Here is a 23,542-nt window from a genome sequence, read left to right as displayed (position 1 = left end):
ATATGAGAGAGAAAGGGAATTTGACTTATATATTATTTTTTTTGGAGATAACTAATCTATTTATAAGTATATATAGTAGTCAAACAATTACACAAAAAAGAAAATAATACATAATGAAAATATAATTATTTAATCTTCTCCCAAAAATAATACACTAGTCATATTTTTTTTTCCATCCCATATTATCTTTCTTTTATTTAAAAAAATATAAGTGAAACTTCTTCATTATAATGTATAATAACAAAATGATAAAATAATTTTAAAAAAATTATTTAATAAAAATATATTTATGTCATTGTTAGATCAACTTTAAAGAAAAAAATAAATAAAGTTGAAAATTAGGAAAATTATTCTCTTATATAAATGTTGTATAAAAAAATAAAGAAAATAAAAGTTGATCATATTTTTATTAAAATATCTTATTCCTATTCAAACTTTAATCAAATTATAATTGAATGATTTAAATAATAAACACATAACATTATGAAAATAAATAATATCAATTCTATCGATAGAATTTGCAACAAAATTCTTTAAATTCAATAACGTAAATTATATGATAAGTTAATTACTTCAATTAATTCAATCATAAATAATATTAAATTACTAATGTAAAGATACTTATAATATTTTCAAGAAATCACATAAAAATCTAAATAAGTTTGAGGACAAACTTCACTACTCATAATTTTTATGTCTTAAATATCATACAACATTATAAATACAACATATGTAAAATTATTATACTTTCGACAATGTCCTTATTTATATCAAAGGATTAAACATAATGTAATATATTTGTATCAAATTTTACACCTTTTGTAAAAATTATTTTATTTATCGCTTTTCATATTATTTTATCATTTTTAGTGAGAAAATTAATTCTTTCATTTTTTATTTTTTTGCACTATTTTCCCACTTTTGGTGAGAAAGAAATTTTTTTAAAATTTTTTTATTTGAGAATGTCTTCTATATCATTACAAAAATATTCTTATAATTTATTTTCTTAATTTTGTCTTAAAAAACCAAATGTACTTATATAAATTTCACAATCAAATAAAAAATATAAATATTCTATTAAATACATAATGTGAAAAATAACTATATGATTACATAACATTTATATAAAATAGTATAAATAATGAAAGAATAAATATATGTAATATGCAAAATATATTATGTCAATAAAACATTGATATTTTTTAATTTTTGTGAGAGGAAGAAAAAAGGTAATAAAATAAATAAGATTAAATATTCTCATTTGATAGTATTTTTTATACATATTTCAAGGATGTAAGTATAACTTTTTCATTTAATAGTGTCTTCGAGACTAATATAATATATTCAGAACTACTTTAATTCATAATAATATAAACAATAAAAAAATTAGTTAAAATACATATTATGAAAGATGAATTGATAACCTTAACATATCTCTTGAAAAATATGACTTTCTTTATATATATAAAAAAAAAAAAGTCTTCACAACTTTATCTTAAAAGAAAAAGAAAAAAACCTCAAGCGTGTGGTTCAATGGTAAGGGTTGATTCACGCTTAAGCAAGGTCAGGGGTTCGAATCCTGCCTTGTGTATGCAGCCGCGTTAAATCTTGGGGCCAGCTATCCCACCCTTTGAGGTGCCTCCCTCGTAGCGAGTCACCACTGTCTGGAGTGGATACTCCAGGGACGAACCAATAAAAAGAAAAAGACAATATGAGATAATTATATATATTATCATTTATATTTTTGTGTAATTAATGAGTTATTATATTTAGTTATATTAATTTGGTGTTTGCTAAAACCCTCTCTATGGTTGAAATGGGAAGAAGCTAAACCCACGGTGCTGCTGAATAAAACATGGTGGCGCCTCTTCTCCTTCGTTCCCTCTGGTCCTCCACCAGAAAGTCCCCCCCTCCCTTCGCCCCCTCGCGCTTCCTCTCGCGCGCCTTCGCAGCCGCTCCCGTCGCCGCCGCATCCGCCGCATCTCCCGCCGCCTCCCTCGACCCCAGCCGCCTCCGCAACGTCGCCGTCATCGCCCATGTCGACCACGGCAAGACCACCCTCATGGACCGCCTCCTCCGCCAGTGCGGCGCCGACATCCCCCACGAGCGCGCCATGGACTCCATCTCGCTCGAGCGCGAGCGCGGCATCACCATCGCGTCCAAGGTTTCTGCCCTATTTTCGCTTTTCGCCTCGGCTTCGTTTTCGGCCGAATCGGATCGTCGCGAATGTGAGGACGCTAACGAGTGCTTCGTTTTTCAGGTCACGTCGATTGCGTGGAAGGAGAATGAGCTGAACATGGTTGATACTCCCGGACACGCTGATTTTGGTGGCGAGGTAAATCTGATTACGTCGTCTCACGTGTTTGAGTGCAGAAGTGGAAAGTGTTTTCTCATTTGAAAAATTGTTATATAGAATAGGTGGTGATTTGAACGAAGTTAGGGCATGTTTGGCTCCATAAGCTAAAATTAACTTCTATAGGCTAAAATTAGGTTATGTTATGCATAAACTAATTAATAGAAGTTACTTTTAACTTGAGCATAAGTTACTTTTAGCTTGTGGGATACTTATTATTTTTTTTCCCTATATGTGCTTCTGGAGAAGTTTATCACATCCAAAAACTTATTTCAATTTTTCTTTTTATATTTTCTCCTAGTTTGTCATGCCTTAGTTTTAGTTTTTATTTTTTGTGTGTGTGAATTTTGAAGTAATTGATCTATTAATATTATTAGTTCGTAGAAACTATGTAGTGGTTGTAGACTTGTAGTGCTTTGTGGCTGCTGTTCTCATTTGTGTTTGGTTGATGAGTAGGTTGAACGTGTTGTTGGGATGGTTGAGGGAGCGATTTTGGTTGTTGATGCTGGTGAAGGACCACTTGCACAAACCAAATTTGTTCTTGCAAAGGCCTTGAAGTTTGGGTTGCGCCCTATTCTTCTTTTAAACAAAGTAGACCGACCTTCAGGTAGTCATACGTGATTCTCTGCCATTACATGAAATAAAACTGACTTAATTGTATTTTTACTGCTCTTACTATAGCCATTTTTCAAATTTAGTCCTACTTTTTTCACGAATCTGACTCCCCATGCGCTAGTGTTATTGTGCAATTTTGGTTCATCTATTACTTGACATCCAATATTTAATGAAAATGTTGGCATCACAGTGGAGTGCTACATGAATGTGTTGATGTGGATGTGCAGTAGAATGCTACATTTGCATTTCTGTTAAATATTAGATTTTAAATTGATGGATGGACAATCAATGCACAATTGAACTAGTGTGGGGGATCGAATTTATGAAAAAATTAGGAGGACTAAATTCAAAAAATGATGATGGTAAGGGGACCAAAAGTGAAATTAAGTCAATAGAGAATTTATGATGATTAGATATTTCTCATTCGCATCTACTGGGTACCTCTGTAGTTGTGACCGAGTCCTTGTAATTTTGATTTCTTTATACAGTTACTGAGGAGACATGTGATGAAGTTGAGAGCCTGGTGTTTGATCTATTTGCCAACTTGGGTGCTACAGGTACAAAAATGGAAAAATCTGATAATTGTATTTATGCTCGATTATTTTATAACATAAATTCTGTTGTCTGAAATCTTTTATTTTTTTATTTGTTTGTATAGAGGAGCAGCTAGACTTCCCTGTTCTTTATGCTTCTGCTAAAGAAGGATGGGCATCCTCCACGTTTACCAAGGATCCTCCTGCTGATGCCAAAAATATGTCACAGTTGCTTGATACTGTTGTAAGACATGTTCCATCACCTAGTGCAAGCATTGATAAGCCTTTCCAAATGCTGGTTGGTATTTTATTTTAAAATTTTGATGAATTTATTTTTATGTGTCTCTTGTTTGATAATGTTAAGTTTCCTTTTGAGGTGGGGAAGTTGTCTTATTGATGTGATGTTTCATTTTGTTTTGTTTCCAATGCACTTCTCTTTTATCAAGTGCAATTTTAATGAGGATTCAAATGACTCAATTCTATTTACTATTGTGTTCATTATAAATGGTCCTTGTTGACTACTTAGAAAATATATTTCTCAAGCCTAATAATACAAGTCACAACTAATTCTAGGGGCCACAAGTTAGAAGCATAATAGCTTTAGGAAGCTCTTGTTTCATTTTCTTTCTCTTGTAGCCTCCTTGAATTATTGGTTTTTCATTGTACCTTTTTTTTGCATGAATACTTGGGATCAGTGAAGTACCATGCTTAATAGTGCTTTTCAGGTTTCAATGATGGAAAAAGATTTCTATCTTGGGCGAATTTTGACTGGACGCATATACTCGGGGGTTGTCCGTGTTGGTGACAGGGTTCATGGACTACGTAATAAAGATTCTGGTGCTGAAAAGATTGAAGATGGAAAGGTTTGTAGGTCTATGTAATTACTATTGCGGGTGGATAGACTGGTATTATGGTTGGTAGATGACAATAGTTAAATGGTTTTGGTAATTATTCAGTTAATGTGTAATTTATTAAATTACCCTATAATTACTCTTTTATTTTCCATTCCATCTGTGTAATCCATAGAACATGGTTTTGGCATATATTTTAAAAGTTTATGCCTATGTAATCCATGATGAGAATATTTGACACAATGCACATATGAATAGCAACAATATTTGTTAGTGAAGAATGTTTTCATTTATTCTTTAGTGGGGAGTCTCGTATTTCCACTTACATCATACATAGTTCCTTATTCCTGGTTTAGAGTAAAGTGCATGTTAAGCAATTAACCTTTTTATATGTTTAATATTTCCATCCAAACATCATTTACGTTAAATTGTACCAGACTAGCAGGGAAATCAACAGTAAAGACATCAACATTTACATTTACAGTGTCTCTGAAAAGGCTAATGATTTTCATGTCTAGATATCAATCATGTCCTTTATCAACTGTTTATGGAAAAGGATCAGTGTGAGTTTTAAACAAGTAGAGCAGATATATATGTTTTTTGTTGTTCTATTTTGTAGATTATATACCACTCCCTTCGGTCCTTATTAGAAGATACTTATATCATAATCACACAGGCCAATATAATAAATTATTTTAGTTGATTTTATAAATCAAAATCGTGATATATCAATTTTATCCTTAGTTATCATTAAATTGTCATGGGAGAGGCAAAAATATTATTTCATATCAAAGCTTATGCACTAGAACCAATAAATTTAATAAATGACAGTTGGAGAGTTCAAGAGGTGAGAGAGAAAACATTTAATTTTCAAATTTTCTTCTCATTAGTCAACAACTAGAAGTCTATATACTCACAATCTTTAATGGGGGCAAAAGATGAGAAAATAAAATTAATACTTTATAGAAATTGTAAAATGCCTTATAAAAAGGATTACCATTTTCTTCTAAATTGTGTCTTATAATAAGGACCATAGAGAGTATATGCTAGGCAATGCTTAAAGATATGCACGTACCATTCATTTAAAATCATTTAGTTATATTTAAAATGTAGTTGAAATGCTAAGTAGTTCCTGAAAGTACTAATTATCTACTTTTGCTATATGAACTGAAATGTTGAAGTGCTTAGTGCCTTAGTGTAGTCTTTTGTTAATTAGTAATAGCACTCATGAGACTAAGATATCTTGAACTTTTACTGGCATCTCTAATTTTATATGATTTTTCATATTTTAGGTGGTGAAACTTATGAAGAAGAAAGGTACAAACATGGTTTTAATTGATTGTGCTGGAGCTGGTGATATAATATCAGTTGCTGGCCTGTCAAGTCCATCAATTGGCCATACAGTGGCTACTGTGGAGGTATTTATTTTTTCTTTATATATGTATATAACTTCTTGAAAATGGCCATCCATTCATTTGATGTGGCCTTCACATTTTTTTTTATAATTCTTTTAAGCCAATTTGTAGATAGATATAATATTGGCATAAATTGATTTGTATGTTTATAAAATTTATTTGTACTTAATTTTTATGAAAAATACTCTTGTATTTTGAAGACCTTTTTAGCATGTAATTGGTGATTGTAGTAAATCTTTTTATGTCCCAGGTTATGTCTGCTTTGCCCACAATTGAATTGGACCCTCCAACAATTTCCATGACTTTTGGTGTAAATGACTCTCCATTGGCTGGTCGTGATGGTACTCATGTAAGTGTTGTGTGTTTTACTTTTACTTTATTTTGCCACCTTCAGTTACATGTGTGAAAAACTTTAGGTATGTTTTTCAAATCCCAACTCGGATCTACCCTTTTGTTGTCTTTGAAGCTGCATTCTCTAGTTTTTGCCAAACAGTTCTTTTATGTGGGTAATTATTGGTTACTTTTTAGAGTAAATAGGCTTATATTGAATTCTTTGTAGTTGACTGGGGGGAGAATTGGTGACCGACTGATGGCTGAAGCTGAAACTAACCTTGCCATAAATGTGCTTCCTGGCTTATCTGAATCATTTGAAGTTCAGGGAAGAGGAGAGCTACAGCTGGGTTTGTTCCTGTTTCTTTGAAATTGCATGATCCTCACTGTTTTATGCATATAAAATCTCCATGATTTGCTATGCTTACACAGCTGCTTATGGATTCTTTATTAACAGGTATATTAATTGAGAATATGAGGCGTGAAGGATTTGAGTTATCTGTCTCTCCACCTAAAGTCATGTGAGTTCTCATGGACTGAATAAGGCTCCAAATATTTTGTCTCATTATGAGCTTTGAGTTTTGACACAATTTGGTTTTGCTTGCCTAGCACTACATATGGGTGTTGCATGCTATGTAAATATTGAGTAAATTCTGTAAGCTTGTATGCATTATAATTTGTTTTAATGCTGACTTTTCTTTCAAATGTTTTATCTGGCTAAATATTTTATTGTTTTATGTTTCAAATGTCTTTTCTTTCTTTTTATCTAATTGATCTTGAAAGTTTAAAGGTCTACCCATTTAAAATGTTTGATCAGGCCAAAAAAATTTATACTGTTAGTGTACTGTTTGGTGGTTCAATGGTTCTGATTTTGAAATGATACATTATGCATTCTTCGAGTTCACATATATTTTTCATTTTCTTTTATTCATATATTGGTTTAATGAACTTTTCTATGGATTTATTAGGTATAAAACTGAAAATGGTCAGAAGCTTGAGCCCGTAGAAGAAGTTACTATTGAGGTAATATTTCCACTTGTCATTCATAGTATGCTTTTCCAAAAGTTTGAACTTCTAACATTATAATGGATCTATTCCAGGTAAATGATGAGCACGTTGGTTTGGTAATGGAGGCCTTGTCTCACAGACGAGCTGAGGTTACTGACATGGGTCCTGTCTCAGGAACTGTTGGTAGAACTAGATTGACCTTGACTTGTCCATCAAGGTGAAGCTTAGTTATCTTTCTCTCTCTATTGAATTTATCTCTGATTTGTTTTCCCATTTTCTCCTGGCACTCAAATGGTACTAATTTTGATATTGGATTATCATAGGTAATATATATATATATATATATATATATATATATATATATATAATGGAATCACATTCTTAGGTTTTTTGTTTCTTAATCTTATTATCCTTTGCCCTTTTCGGAGGGTGATGGTAACCTTTTGCCATCCTAATGGCTTTCTAAAATAACCTTGCTCCTAGATGATCAGGAAAGAGAACAAGGGAATGAATCTCTAAGTAAGTTCTTTTCAATTATTGACATCAGTTTAACACTCAAGTATAATTTTTCTATGTTTTATATCTCAAAAATAGCTTTTGGTAGCAAGATTGAATCCAGAAAGCATATCTCAGTAATTCATAATCCAGATTTCTGGTTTTTGTACTGTGGTTGGATCCCATAGAGCTACTTGAGTAATTTCTGGAATTCCATTCATGGAAGTTCATTAATATATTATATCACAATCAATGGAGATATAACTTTGGCATTATGGTTCTTGTGAAATCAGATCTTATGAAGCATGCAAGAAATTTAGTAACTTCTTTAATGTTGTTTGTTCAGGGGCCTGGTTGGGTACAGGAGTGTGTTCAGCAGTGACACACGTGGAACTGGATTCATGCATCGTGCTTTCCATGGTATGCATTCTCGGCTTAAGATTAATATATTTTCATCCAACTGGCATGTAATGATTCCAATTTTCAACTTGTTTTCTATGCTTTGCTAATCATGTTGTTTAATTGCTCCCATTAGGTTTTGCTTATTTAATGTTAGCAGAGCTTTATGCCTGCTTATTTTACTTTCCACACTTTGTTTGATTTGCAAAGCACCTTAGTTTAGTGTCAGATGTCTTTGGATTATTTTATTTTTTTTATAATATGCATTCTATTGTAATTTTGCAGCATATGAAAAATTTCGAGGCCCTCTTGGCAATGTCAGGAAAGGAGTACTGGTATGTTTGGCTACTGTTGTCTTAAAAGGGCTTAACAATAATTAAATTTCACTGAGTTACTACTCGCACAATATACTTCTGTGTTTCTACTAATCATTAAGCTTCTTGAGTGTACTTTTATTTATTGTGATTGTGCAATGTTGTTTGCTTAATTTAACAGGTGTCAATGGGTTTTGGTACAATCACAGCTCATGCATTGATGAGCTTAGAAGCTAGAGGGACTCTTTTTGTATATCCTGGAATGGAGGTTAGAACTTCACATCTTTCTTTTTCATGTATTATATGTAATATGACTCCCTTCTGGGTCCTTGCTACTTTTAAGTTTTAATCTGAAGTTCTTATCTTTGTAAGGAAAATATGGTGTTTGGATTGGCTTCATGGTAATCAATTATTTTTTCATGGGGAAGGCAAAATAACAAATAGTTGCTTCTATTTTGCATGTTATCAACATGATTTTGGGGGTAGAATCGATTCTTGGGTGTTATTCAAACATGCTAATAATATGCTGCTAATGTCTCCATTACAATTTTCTTTTCTTAATGATCCTTGTTCCCAAAAAAAAAAAAAAAAAAAAGTTTGTTACCTCTTCTTTAACACCATTTTACCTACTATGGGTTGTTGATGAGTTCACTGTAAACGTTTATTCAAGATCAATTTCTGATATCAACTTATCAAGGATTGTGTTGTGTCCACATGTTTTTCTTGCCTTTACTTGGTTACAATTTATCTGAATGAGGAATTATATGATATTTATTCACTACATTGCTTTAATTGCTTGAGTCCATCTAGTTTGAAATTTTTTCTGCATTGTCCTTTTATTCATCTAGGGAGTTTCAAGTTGGTGAGAAGAGGATTTTTAAGTAAAATATGTTTTTGCTATCAATGTAGCTATGATTTTTCTTCCCAAACACACTTGGGTATTTTATTGTTAAATTGTGGCTAAGCACATTGACCTTGAATTAAGACTTAAATTTAATAACTTCACGATGTTCATCTAGCATTTTTGTTTTTATTGCATATATAAGCTTGTGCTAATACTAAACTGATTTTCGGTGTCCAGTCGTATGATGGAATGATAGTTGGAGAGCATTCACGGGATACAGATCTTGATGTAAGAAGTATTCTATCTTGAATGCAAGATCTATGTCAAAGTTGGTGACTCGCTGACAAAGACTGATATTTCAGGTCAATCCAGTGAGGTCTAAAGAACTTACAAATGTGCGTGCTGCTTCCAAAGACGAGAATGTGAAGCTGACTCCCCCTCGCCTTGTATGTATTTATCTGACAAAATTATGCTCTTGCATCTTGCTCATTTTAGAATATGAGAATTCTAATAACTGCATAACCAAGTAGGGTTCATGATTTATTTTTTATGCATTCATGCAAATGATATCCAGCAATGAGTTGTATGATTCTTATGAAGCATGGGATTGTTTTGAAATCTGGTATCAAATGGTGAAATAGCAAACTATCAATATTCAATACGCATTTATGACAAAATCTCTTAAGAGAACCTAACAAGTTTTATGTTTTAGACCTTGCATCACTTTGAGGCTGAATGAGATATTTAGTATGTAATTGGAAACTAGTGTTAAAACAACAATATTGCGTGGTTCTTGGGCTTAACATGTTACAATATTCAATACTATATCTGACGTTAAATCAGATATCAATATTTAATGCTTATATCTGATGTTTGTTTGCTTGCAGATGACACTCGAAGAAGCTATAGGATATGTAGCTTCGGATGAGCTTATTGAGGTAAGTTTTCGCATGCAATTTATTATCGTAATACAATTTTTTTTTTTTAATATCTTCTGATGAAAAGATGTTAGGGTGCTTCATCCCCCCGTCCCCGTCAACCCCATTCCCAAAACCCAATAAAATTTTATCTATATTTTTGTTTTTTGATTCCTCCTTTTAAGTTTTAACATACGTATGCTGCATTGATAGTGCTTATAACTAACTTATGTGGGTTATGTTCGATTGACCTCAATATTTCTTGATTGTTCTCGTACGTTTTCTTTTGTTTTCGTGAAGGTTACACCAAAATCCATCCGTTTACGGAAGAAATACCTTGATGTTAACAAGCGTAAAACCATGAGCAGAAGGCCAAAGGAATGAAGAGAGGGCAAAGCGCCACGAGGAAAAGCCCTAAGGAATGAGGAATTTATAATTTTGTAAACATTAATTTATTCAGTGTATGGTATTATAGTCATTACAAGCAATTTTTTTCTTGCCAGGTTCTGTCATAAAGTATTGATTGTATTACAGGCTCCCCAGAAAGAAATATTCTTTGGTAGTGATAAGGTAACCCAATTTTGTATTTTCTAAGGAGATATTAATAACTGGCAATGGTACAAGTTGCTATTGATGTAATATCAAACGTTTGTTTAAAAGATTAAACCATAACTACTCTGAAAGGGATTTTTATTGGCTCACGAGTTAATGGTTTACTTTGACATTGTTGTACCCCAAAAAAATAAATAAAAAATTACTAGTCTTTGTTGTGGTCGGCTTGACGCCACGGGTTTGATGTCTATCCAAATCACTTTTTACCAAGTCAACAATGCCTTCTTTTGTTGTAAAACAAAAGTAATGTCGATGCTGACGTGTCTTTTTCTCCAGTTCTGCATGAGAGCCATTTGCATCGATGCATTTAGTATTGATGTTTAATGTACATTTCCTTTCATATTTTTAATTTGAAGAGCATTTATGATCTCACTGTCTGACTGCGTGTTATATTCATTGATCATGTAAATGAACTTCCAATATTAACTATAGGAGCTTGGTTAGAATTTCAAACTCACGTTGCTTCAAGAGTGAGAGTACTTGAAGAAAAATTGTCGTGGGGTTTTAGTCGAGATATGATTATGTATTTTGGTGGTTGTAACAAAAGAAACTACGAAAAAGTATGAAAACTGAAAACTAAACCAATGTTGACGCACAAATATAGGGTGAGTCATTTGTGTGCAGCCAGGGAACAACTGTGTTAAAAAATAATTTTCTTAACATGAGCAAATGTAAACCTGTAATAGAATAGAAAATGACCATTGGATATTAAAGAGTAGAATACTTATCAGCATGAAAAAGAGAGTAGATACTTATAAGATGAAAGTTGCTTAGTGTGGTTATAATTGGGCCTCATTTGGATCATTTAGCTGATAGATTTTGTATGTAGTTGAACGTTTATTGGCCTATAGAATCATTCAGCAGATAGTCAAACGTTTGAAAATCACGATTGTGGTTCTAAGTTTTTTTAACATGGTTGGTTGTATGAAAACAAAATCAGTTTTGCTCTAGCATGCTAGAGTACACCACTAAAAAATACTATAAACTTATTTTTGAAACAAGTAAATTTTACAAAACGAAAGTGACGTTGAGGAATGAGTTGGATATTTTTTTCCATCTAGGGTGCGAAAACCGTGAACAGTCGAACATGATCAATCAATATTGAAGACTAAGATTTAAATTCTAAGCTAACTACCCAACGACGAAGAAAGGTATAGTGGTACTATTTTATTTATATCTCACGGGTACGGACGTTTTCTAAATACACGAAATATTCGCCTATTTTGGCTTGTAATAATCATATCTAGTAGAGCAGTCAAAGTGGGCCGGGACCCGTGAGTCAACCCGGCTCACCTTGAAAATGAGTCAGGTTGGCTAAAAAAAATTAAAATTTTATAGTAGGTAGGTATATTACCCGGTCCACTTTGACCTGGTCCACCTGAGCTGAACCCGTGGTAGTAGCCCACCAACCTACCATTTTTTTTTAATAAAAATTTAAGTATGATTTGTAGTTAATTTTGTATGATGAGATATTAAAAATTTTTATTTTAGACTTTTATTATGATTTGTATTTAATTTTGTATGATGAATTACGACTTATGACTATTAATGATGCTAATTTTATGACTATTATGTTAATTTATAATTAATTTAAAATTTTGAATTTTGTTAATAATTTTCTTTTTAATTTTTGGTGGGGCTGGTCTGTATAACCCACCAACCTGTGGTGGGCTGGGCCAGGCCAATTTTTTTTTGAAAAAATAAAAAATGAGCCAGATTAGGTTGACTCGTTTTTAAAGTGGGTCAAGGTGAACCGACCCACATGAACCGGATTGACCCGTTTTGACAGCTCTAATATCTAGTAAGCAAATCTTAAATGTTCCAATGTTTCACAATTACACTTCTAAACCTCTATATTTTATCAATTATTAAATGCAAGTAGTTTAAAATTTAAAAACTACGTCGGTGACCTACGCGATGCACGAGTAATTTTTCACTTAATTTATAATATTATTATTAATTTATAATTACGATAAAAATATGTTCAATTATATTTTATTTATATAATGAAAAAGTTTTGTAAATCATAACATATGATGAAGCATAACCGTACTTAGAACTGGGTAAACCATAACATATATTTGAATAAAGTTATGCTAAAACAAACAAACTTCAAAATTAAAATAATAATAAAAACACAAAAAATACCTCAAATACGGATTATTTTTCCTTCAATCTTAGGTCGAATTCCATTCACAAAAGATGCCCATTGTGAAACTTCTACACCATTATTTGTATTTCAAATCTCATGTGATCTTGAAACTTGCATGAAACAAAGAAAGAAAAAACTTAAATATAATCAAAGGAGCCTATAAGATTATCAAATGCTTTGTCAAGCACACTAATAAAATACTATAAGAGGCTTTTAAGTTGCTGCTAGATGATTCCCATTATTTTGACATAATATACAATGAGGGTACAATATTGCATAATCCTTTTAAGTTGCTCAATCTGATCCTCCACATTTAAGTTAATCACTTGACCCATTTCAGTGTTTTCTTTTTTAAATTAACAATCCTTAATTTCTTATAGTTTTTTTTTGTCATAATATATATGTTGGGATGTAAGCAAAGTCCCACATCGTTCAAACAAGAGGATGGACATGGGTTTATATACACATAATTGTCTCCATTGGTCGAGAGATCTTTTGGGTGATGTCCAAAAGCAAATCCGTGAGGGCTTGGGCCCAAAGTGGTATCAGAGTCGATGGTCTGATCAGGTGACCGACTCGACGAGTATGATGGCTGACAGGTGAATCCTTTGTGGGGCCACGATGAGTATGATGGGGTATGATGGTTGACAGGTTGGAGCAGCGGTGCAAGCACTCTGAGCGTGAGTGAGCTTTGTGGGGCCACGACGAGTATGATGGTTGATAGGTATATCATGTTGTGGAGGGCTGACAGGTGGATCCTTTGTGGGGCCACGATGAGTATGATGGGGTATGATGGTTGACAGGTTGGAGCGGCGGTGCAAGCACTCTGAGCGTGAGTGAGCTTTGTGGGACCACGACGAGTATGATGGTTGATAGGTATATCATGTTGTGGAGGTTTGTGGATTAGATCATAACATGGAGGTTTAGGAGGCGTGTCCCGCCCTCATGAGGGAGGTCATGTTGGTCGAGAGGCCTTTTGGGTGATATCTAAAAGTAAATCCGTGAGGGCTTAGGCCCAAAGCGAACAATATCTCACCAATGTGGAAACATGTGTATATCTGTGGTAACCCCTCCATGCTCAACAATATATAAATAATTGCATTATAAAATAATTGAAGATTAAATTAGCCTAAATAATTTTGTTTAGAATGAATAAGTTTAAAATTGAAACATGAAACTAAAATCAAATCAAAGTTAAATACTTTTTATTATATTTACAAAATGATTCAAAATGTCAATCATATACTATAATAAGATTGAAATCTTAATATCAGATTATTATTAGATTTATAGTCATAATATTTTTTTTACACCATCTAAATCATAATATCTTAATTACGTTGAAGAGTGAATAAATCTTTTCCTTCTACTACCGATACCAAACTCAAATATGTCAAAGAGCAAACTACAAACCCAATATTATCATTTGAAATAAAGAACAAAACCGTTGAGAACCCATTTCGTTTTCCTCAAATTCTGAACTATAAAATTTTTACGTTGTTATATATCTCTAACATGCAGTACAACAATTCACACACACTCCAGAGAAATTTTTTTTCTACAAAATCATAGTATAAATCGAATAACAAAAAAAAAAAAAACAAATACATCCAATTCCTTTGCATTTGAGAAAAAAATCATGTATTAACCTTTACCTAGATTACGTAAGTCGTAAAATTTGTCAACATTTGAGAGAAAGAAAAGGCAAAAAAAACTCGAGCCAGGAGAATCAAAGGATGAAGTGAAAAGAGAGTGAGGGAGGAATAGGAAAGAGGAGAGTAGTATCGTTCTATTATATGAAAATTCTTATATAATGATATATATCTTATTGTAATATAAAAATTATCACTAAAAATTATTTTTACATATACAATATATATGATATATTATTAAAAAATATGGATAAATATTATAATGATATATAAAATATATTGTTAAATCTCATTCAAAATTAGTACTAAAATTGTATATAATTATGCTTATATATATATAGAATTAATCATCTATAAATTGTCAGTATAAAATTTTTTTACACCGGCAACCAATTATCTCTTAAATGTTACTGTTAAAAGTAAATGTGTTTATAATAACATGACACAATTAAGAGATATAATTAGTTGTCAATATAAAAAGTTTTACATCGACAGTGTATAAATAATTAACTTTTATATATATATATATATATATATATATATATATATATATTTACAAATATTATGTTTATATCGACATTTTTTATATGTTAGCGTATGTTAGGAGTAGATCTTCTAACCCTATAATCTCTGAAAATTTATTCTATATATATATAAAAGAAGATGTAGGGAGGAGGGTGAAAAAGGTAAAAAGAAGCAAACCCATTGATTTGCTTTGTTTTTGTGTGTTGTGTTAGTTTGTTTGTTTTGGATGTGAAGGCATTAAAAGAGAAATATCATTCTGAATGCTTCTCCCTCCATATCATCATATCCTTCTCTTCTGTCACATTCCAATGCTGAAACTCGCAACCCCCATTGGCACCGACCCAGTTCAATTCCCGAGAAGCGATTGAAGAAAAAAGCGCAAAGTTAGGATCTTTGGATCGAAAGAGAAGGAAGAGGGAAAATGGGTGCCTACAGAGCGGACGATGATTACGACTACTTGTTCAAGGTTGTCTTGATCGGTGACTCCGGCGTCGGAAAATCCAATCTCTTGTCTCGATTCACCAAAAACGAATTCAGCTTGGAATCTAAATCCACCATTGGCGTTGAATTCGCCACTCGCAGCATCCACGTCGATGATAAGATCGTAAAGGCGCAAATTTGGGACACTGCAGGCCAAGAGAGGTCACTTTTTTTTTCTCAGATTTCTTTTTTTCATTTATGATCGTCTTTGTTTGGAATTCTTGTTCTTTACGGATTTGGAAAAAAATAAATAAAGAAAAAGATAGAAAAGTTGAATTTTGGAAACATTTTTTGTCTTTAATTTTTCCACAGCGGTGTGGATTGTTGTTTGATGATTGGGAATAATGTTTTGTGGGGTTTGATGAAAGTTTAATGTGTTTTTGTTTTTATTTTCTTTCTTGGTTTGGGATTTGATTTGGTGGTGTTGGTGAATGATGCATGCAGTGTGATTTTATCGTTTGACCAAGGATTATTTATTTATTTTAATGCAAAACATGGGATTGTGCATTGGGCTTTGTTGTGGGATGGAGAATGTCGTTCACATTTTTCTGGGGTGGGATTGAATAGTTTAGTGTACCATTAATGTTGCTATTTGTGGCATTGGGATGCGTGTTGCGCAGTTGATGAGATTGATTATTTTGTAAAATGATGAAATGGATTTAGTGTTTTTCAATGTGTTGTGATTTCAACTTATTATTCGTATATCTGTTCTGTGGATGAATTATTGAAGAGTGGGCCAAAGTTTAGGGTATAAATGTTTGTGTGAAATGATGGATGAGTGTGACCAATGTCTATTGCTTCCAGATCCATCGATTTTTTTTGCAAAATCTGCATTTTCTTTCTTGGATCTAAGGTGAACAACGTTTAAAAGGTTAAGTAAGTAATATCGTTTGATGAGAAAATCAAAGATTGATATTATGTGTGCATGCATAACAAATTATGCATCATGTATGTATTAAAATTTCAACTATTGATTTTCTCGTCCATGATTAAAATCACTTACTTTACCATTGTTTGTTTTAGAGCAGTCAAACAGATAGTTTTTTGCTAAATTATTTTTAATTTTTTTATTTTTAAGATTTAATATTTAATATCATTATTTCAGAGTGTACAAATTAGTTCTCTAATTTTAAAAAAAAATTTAATATTGTTATTTTGTCTAAATTGATGTTAACAACATTAATGAATTAATGAAATAAGATAAAAATACAGTATTTAACATTTTTTAAAAAATTAGAAGACCAAATTAATAGTGAGATCAAATTAAACATTTTAAAAATATGGTGATCAAATTGAATGGTAATTAATAATATAGGTAAAAGAAAATTTAAATTTATAAAAGAAATGTTAAATAAATTATTATTTAATTTGATTTTTCTATTTTTTAATATTTAATTTGGCCTCACTATTTTAATGTTGTCCTTTGTTTATTTTTATTAATGTCGATGATAATAATTTAGATAAAAATAATATTAAATATTTTTTTTAATTAGATAATTAAATTAAATCATTTAAAAATATTGAGAAGATATCTAAAAATAAAAGAAGGGACGGAAAGAATAATTTAGTTTTTTTTAATGATATGCCATTTCAGAAATATGCTGGGAAGATGACAGGACTACATGACTTCTCAAGTTTGGCTTGCTTTATATTGTTCATATGTCAGACACTTGTTTTAAATGAAATGAGGCTGAGATTTGGTTAGTGACTAGTCAAATCTAAAATATGATTGTTTCAAATTTCTGATAAATATTTAATGAGGTAGAGTGGTAGCTCTGTGTGAAGTGTACTGTAGGACTAGGATGGATATTTTTTCTATTTTGAAGTGTGATTTAATGCGATGCTTTGGTCAGGTTTCATTTGCTAATGAAAATGACATGCACAACACAGTGATAATGGAAAGAAGCTATTTTGGTGTCTGCTGTATAAAATCTAACAACCACCAAACCTTATCTCACAAGATGTAGACTCAAGCTCCTTGAACTTTGAAGTATAGTGAACACCCATAACCCATTTAGTGCCCAAAGATAGAAGTAACATCACTTTGGTCCTTTTAAAAAAATTGATACCAATTTAGATCTTCAGTCACAAAAGTGTCATCAATGTGGTCCCTACAAAAACCTTGACATTAGTTTAGTCCCTTAATCATAGAAACTAATATCAATTTAGTCCCTCAATCATACAAAGTTGATGTCAATTTAGTCCATTAACTATAGAAAATGACATCAATCTAACCCTTTTTTCTGTACACAGAAGGACGATTTTGTTATCACTTATCATGATTGAGAAGGGACTAAATGTCAAAATTCTTTCAAGTAACTAAAACATAAAAGAAGCAATATGGTTTGATGTTTCTTTAATCAGAACACTTCTACTATGATCTTATTCTTAACTTTGCTCTACATTGTAATCAAGACTTGCTGTAATATTTTCATAACACTGCATATATCAATCTCATTTTGGCAATGTGCCACAGATATCGTGCAATCACAAGTGCATACTATCGAGGTGCTGTTGGTGCATTGCTTGTGTATGATGTTACCAGACACGTGACATTTGAAAACGTGGAGAGATGGTTAAAGGAGCTTCGTGATCACACAGATGCCAACATTGTAATTATGTTCGTGGGGAACAAGGCAGACCTCCGCCACCTGAGGGCGGTGTCCACCGACGACGCGAAGGCGTTCGCCGAGAGAGAAAACACATTTTTCATGGAAACATCTGCTCTGGAGTCCTTGAATGTTGACAATGCCTTCACAGAAGTGCTCACTCAGATATACCGTGTTGTTAGTAGGAAGACTCTTGAGATTGGAGATGACCCTGCAGCCCTTCCCAAGGGTCAGACCATCAATGTTGGAGGCAAGGATGATGTCTCAGCTGTTAAGAAGGCTGGATGCTGCTCTGCATAGTTTCACAACGTATCTATAGATGTGCATGGATTCAACCAATTCTCAACATCTTTTAATACCTACACTTGCCTTTTTATGTAACTTTTCCCACATGCCTTGCCAAGTTTATTGTTTTCTCATTTTTTTTTTTCTGTAATAGGAATGGTGTCATGTTGCCCTTAGATATACAAATTTTACTGTTTGTATTTGAATGAAAGTGATATCTGGTTATTAGATTGATCATAAGTTACAATCTCATCATTCTTTCTCTAATATTTTGAACAAGAAAAGCTCTTTGATATATGCCAAGTATTGTTCAATACTTAAAGGGATTTTGGCATATAATGATTATTAACTTGATGAAAAAAGAATAGTTAGTTCAAAGGAAACATTAAGGAGATTTTGTGTTTGAAGTCATAATGAGATTAAGAAGAGAGATTACACTAAAAATGTCTTATCAAGTTCTCTAATAAAGGCTTGTTATCCCTTTATCACTAAAGATTTAAAATATTTCGTAGTAATAACATGATTATAAAAATATATATATAAAGACTTGTAAAAAAAAAAAAGTAATGTTTAGCTTGTTCTGTTGGTATGGAAATTCCTGGTTGCAAATGCAGGAGCTAACTATAGTATGTATGGATAATTGCATAAATACAGAGCTCAAGCACACAGGGAAAGAACTGGAAGAAATAACACAGCTTGAAGCACCCCTATTTGTCAGCTATACTGGTCCTTAACCGTTGCCTTTTATTTTATCAATATATAAACTAAGGTAAAGGGGAAAAAATTCACGTTAAAATACATCGGGTATTCTAGAACCACACAATCAGAACTTGGAATGAGCAAGATAAGCTATATGGATCAACACATTGATTTCATTCTTTCATGTAACTCTTTCTCATCCTGTTGGCAGCAATCAAGAAATCCATTTTCACAGAGTTTATCGAATATGAAGCATGAAGCATGAAATGAAAATAACACAAATTTTTTACAAGTGTTGAATGACCTTTACATTTTTTATATAATAATTTTTTATTTTTCTAATATAATATATTTTTTTGTTTCATTAATCCATGTTCGAAAGATATTGGTTAGTGTTTATCTTATTCAACTCATGCTTTGTAAATATAAGTTGTATAATGGAGAGACACTTGTAATATTATCAGTAGGGTGTTAATAACATATTGAAACTATAGACAAAAACTCACATAAAAATGTTTAGGGTTGCAATTTCTTAATTAGCCTTTAAACATTAAGGAATCTTTTCAAAGGTTCTCCATCAATAAAGGAAAGAAAGTGACGTTATGTTTGTTATTAACATGAAGGATTTTTATGCTTGATTTTGCCTAGTATGTAAAATGCTAAATTCTAGATATGTTGAAAGATTTTCATTTTAGTTCATTTTTTTTTATGTAATCCCAGGTTTGTTAGTTACATTACGTAATTACTTGACATGGAACCCCAACACCCAACATAATAATAATAATAATAATAATAATAATAATAATAATAATAATAATAATAATAATAATAATAATAATAATAATAATAATAATAATAATAATAATAATAATAATAATAATAATAATAATAATAATAATAATAATAATAATAATAATAATAATAATAATAATAATAATAATAATAATAATAATAATAATAATAATAATAATAATAATAATAATAATAATAATAATAATAATAATAATAATAATAATAATAATAATAATAATAATAATAATAATAATAATAATAATAATAATAATAATAATAATAATAATAATAATAATAATAATAATAATAATAATAATAATAATAATAATAATAATAATAATAATAATAATAATAATAATAATAATAATAATAATAATAATAATAATAATAATAATAATAATAATAATAATAATAATAATAATAATAATAATAATAATAATAATAATAATAATAATAATAATAATAATAATAATAATAATAATAATAATAATAATAATAATAATAATAATAATAATAATAATAATAATAATAATAATAATAATAATAATAATAATAATAATAATAATAATAATAATAATAATAATAATAATAATAATAATAATAATAATAATAATAATAATAATAATAATAATAATAATAATAATAATAATAATAATAATAATAATAATAATAATAATAATAATAATAATAATAATAATAATAATAATAATAATAATAATAATAATAATAATAATAATAATAATAATAATAATAATAATAATAATAATAATAATAATAATAATAATAATAATAATAATAATAATAATAATAATAATAATAATAATAATAATAATAATAATAATAATAATAATAATAATAATAATAATAATAATAATAATAATAATAATAATAATAATAATAATAATAATAATAATAATAATAATAATAATAATAATAATAATAATAATAATAATAATAATAATAATAATAATAATAATAATAATAATAATAATAATAATAATAATAATAATAATAATAATAATAATAATAATAATAATAATAATAATAATAATAATAATAATAATAATAATAATAATAATAATAATAATAATAATAATAATAATAATAATAATAATAATAATAATAATAATAATAATAATAATAATAATAATAATAATAATAATAATAATAATAATAATAATAATAATAATAATAATAATAATAATAATAATAATAATAATAATAATAATAATAATAATAATAATAATAATAATAATAATAATAATAATAATAATAATAATAATAATAATAATAATAATAATAATAATAATAATAATAATAATAATAATAATAATAATAATAATAATAATAATAATAATAATAATAATAATAATAATAATAATAATAATAATAATAATAATAATAATAATAATAATAATAATAATAATAATAATAATAATAATAATAATAATAATAATAATAATAATAATAATAATAATAATAATAATAATAATAATAATAATAATAATAATAATAATAATAATAATAATAATAATAATAATAATAATAATAATAATAATAATAATAATAATAATAATAATAATAATAATAATAATAATAATAATAATAATAATAATAATAATAATAATAATAATAATAATAATAATAATAATAATAATAATAATAATAATAATAATAATAATAATAATAATAATAATAATAATAATAATAATAATAATAATAATAATAATAATAATAATAATAATAATAATAATAATAATAATAATAATAATAATAATAATAATAATAATAATAATAATAATAATAATAATAATAATAATAATAATAATAATAATAATAATAATAATAATAATAATAATAATAATAATAATAATAATAATAATAATAATAATAATAATAATAATAATAATAATAATAATAATAATAATAATAATAATAATAATAATAATAATAATAATAATAATAATAATAATAATAATAATAATAATAATAATAATAATAATAATAATAATAATAATAATAATAATAATAATAATAATAATAATAATAATAATAATAATAATAATAATAATAATAATAATAATAATAATAATAATAATAATAATAATAATAATAATAATAATAATAATAATAATAATAATAATAATAATAATAATAATAATAATAATAATAATAATAATAATAATAATAATAATAATAATAATAATAATAATAATAATAATAATAATAATAATAATAATAATAATAATAATAATAATAATAATAATAATAATAATAATAATAATAATAATAATAATAATAATAATAATAATAATAATAATAATAATAATAATAATAATAATAATAATAATAATAATAATAATAATAATAATAATAATAATAATAATAATAATAATAATAATAATAATAATAATAATAATAATAATAATAATAATAATAATAATAATAATAATAATAATAATAATAATAATAATAATAATAATAATAATAATAATAATAATAATAATAATAATAATAATAATAATAATAATAATAATAATAATAATAATAATAATAATAATAATAATAATAATAATAATAATAATAATAATAATAATAATAATAATAATAATAATAATAATAATAATAATAATAATAATAATAATAATAATAATAATAATAATAATAATAATAATAATAATAATAATAATAATAATAATAATAATAATAATAATAATAATAATAATAATAATAATAATAATAATAATAATAATAATAATAATAATAATAATAATAATAATAATAATAATAATAATAATAATAATAATAATAATAATAATAATAATAATAATAATAATAATAATAATAATAATAATAATAATAATAATAATAATAATAATAATAATAATAATAATAATAATAATAATAATAATAATAATAATAATAATAATAATAATAATAATAATAATAATAATAATAATAATAATAATAATAATAATAATAATAATAATAATAATAATAATAATAATAATAATAATAATAATAATAATAATAATAATAATAATAATAATAATAATAATAATAATAATAATAATAATAATAATAATAATAATAATAATAATAATAATAATAATAATAATAATAATAATAATAATAATAATAATAATAATAATAATAATAATAATAATAATAATAATAATAATAATAATAATAATAATAATAATAATAATAATAATAATAATAATAATAATAATAATAATAATAATAATAATAATAATAATAATAATAATAATAATAATAATAATAATAATAATAATAATAATAATAATAATAATAATAATAATAATAATAATAATAATAATAATAATAATAATAATAATAATAATAATAATAATAATAATAATAATAATAATAATAATAATAATAATAATAATAATAATAATAATAATAATAATAATAATAATAATAATAATAATAATAATAATAATAATAATAATAATAATAATAATAATAATAATAATAATAATAATAATAATAATAATAATAATAATAATAATAATAATAATAATAATAATAATAATAATAATAATAATAATAATAATAATAATAATAATAATAATAATAATAATAATAATAATAATAATAATAATAATAATAATAATAATAATAATAATAATAATAAT

At 27.0% G+C, this 23,542-nt stretch overlaps 2 protein-coding genes across 2 annotated transcripts; both read left to right on the top strand.

Annotated features, from left to right (window-relative positions):
• The first annotated feature begins 1,793 nt into the window (after positions 1–1,793).
• Positions 1,794–10,775, top strand: EMB2785 (elongation factor family protein). Its single transcript, XM_020358928.3, has 19 exons — positions 1,794–2,164; positions 2,261–2,335; positions 2,810–2,960; positions 3,457–3,525; positions 3,627–3,799; positions 4,227–4,364; positions 5,645–5,770; positions 6,018–6,116; positions 6,327–6,447; positions 6,555–6,618; positions 7,066–7,120; positions 7,198–7,322; positions 7,947–8,020; positions 8,285–8,334; positions 8,495–8,581; positions 9,395–9,445; positions 9,520–9,603; positions 10,045–10,095; positions 10,375–10,775. Exons 1-19 carry the CDS (start codon positions 1,856–1,858, stop codon positions 10,456–10,458), a joined length of 1,986 nt encoding a protein of 661 aa, XP_020214517.1. The 5' UTR covers positions 1,794–1,855; the 3' UTR covers positions 10,459–10,775.
• A 4,369-nt stretch (positions 10,776–15,144) lies between these two features.
• Positions 15,145–18,641, top strand: LOC109798759 (ras-related protein RABA1f). Its single transcript, XM_020359146.3, has 2 exons — positions 15,145–15,657; positions 17,972–18,641. Exons 1-2 carry the CDS (start codon positions 15,437–15,439, stop codon positions 18,402–18,404), a joined length of 654 nt encoding a protein of 217 aa, XP_020214735.1. The 5' UTR covers positions 15,145–15,436; the 3' UTR covers positions 18,405–18,641.
• Positions 18,642–23,542: the final 4,901 nt, after the last annotated feature.

Source organism: Cajanus cajan, chromosome 8 (genome assembly GCF_000230855.2).
Source record: "Cajanus cajan strain Asha chromosome 8, NIPB_CcT2T_4, whole genome shotgun sequence".
NCBI classification, from domain to species: domain Eukaryota; kingdom Viridiplantae; phylum Streptophyta; class Magnoliopsida; order Fabales; family Fabaceae; genus Cajanus; species Cajanus cajan.
Note: the sequence above shows the minus strand (reverse complement) of the source record. Positions and strands in the feature narration are given on the sequence as shown.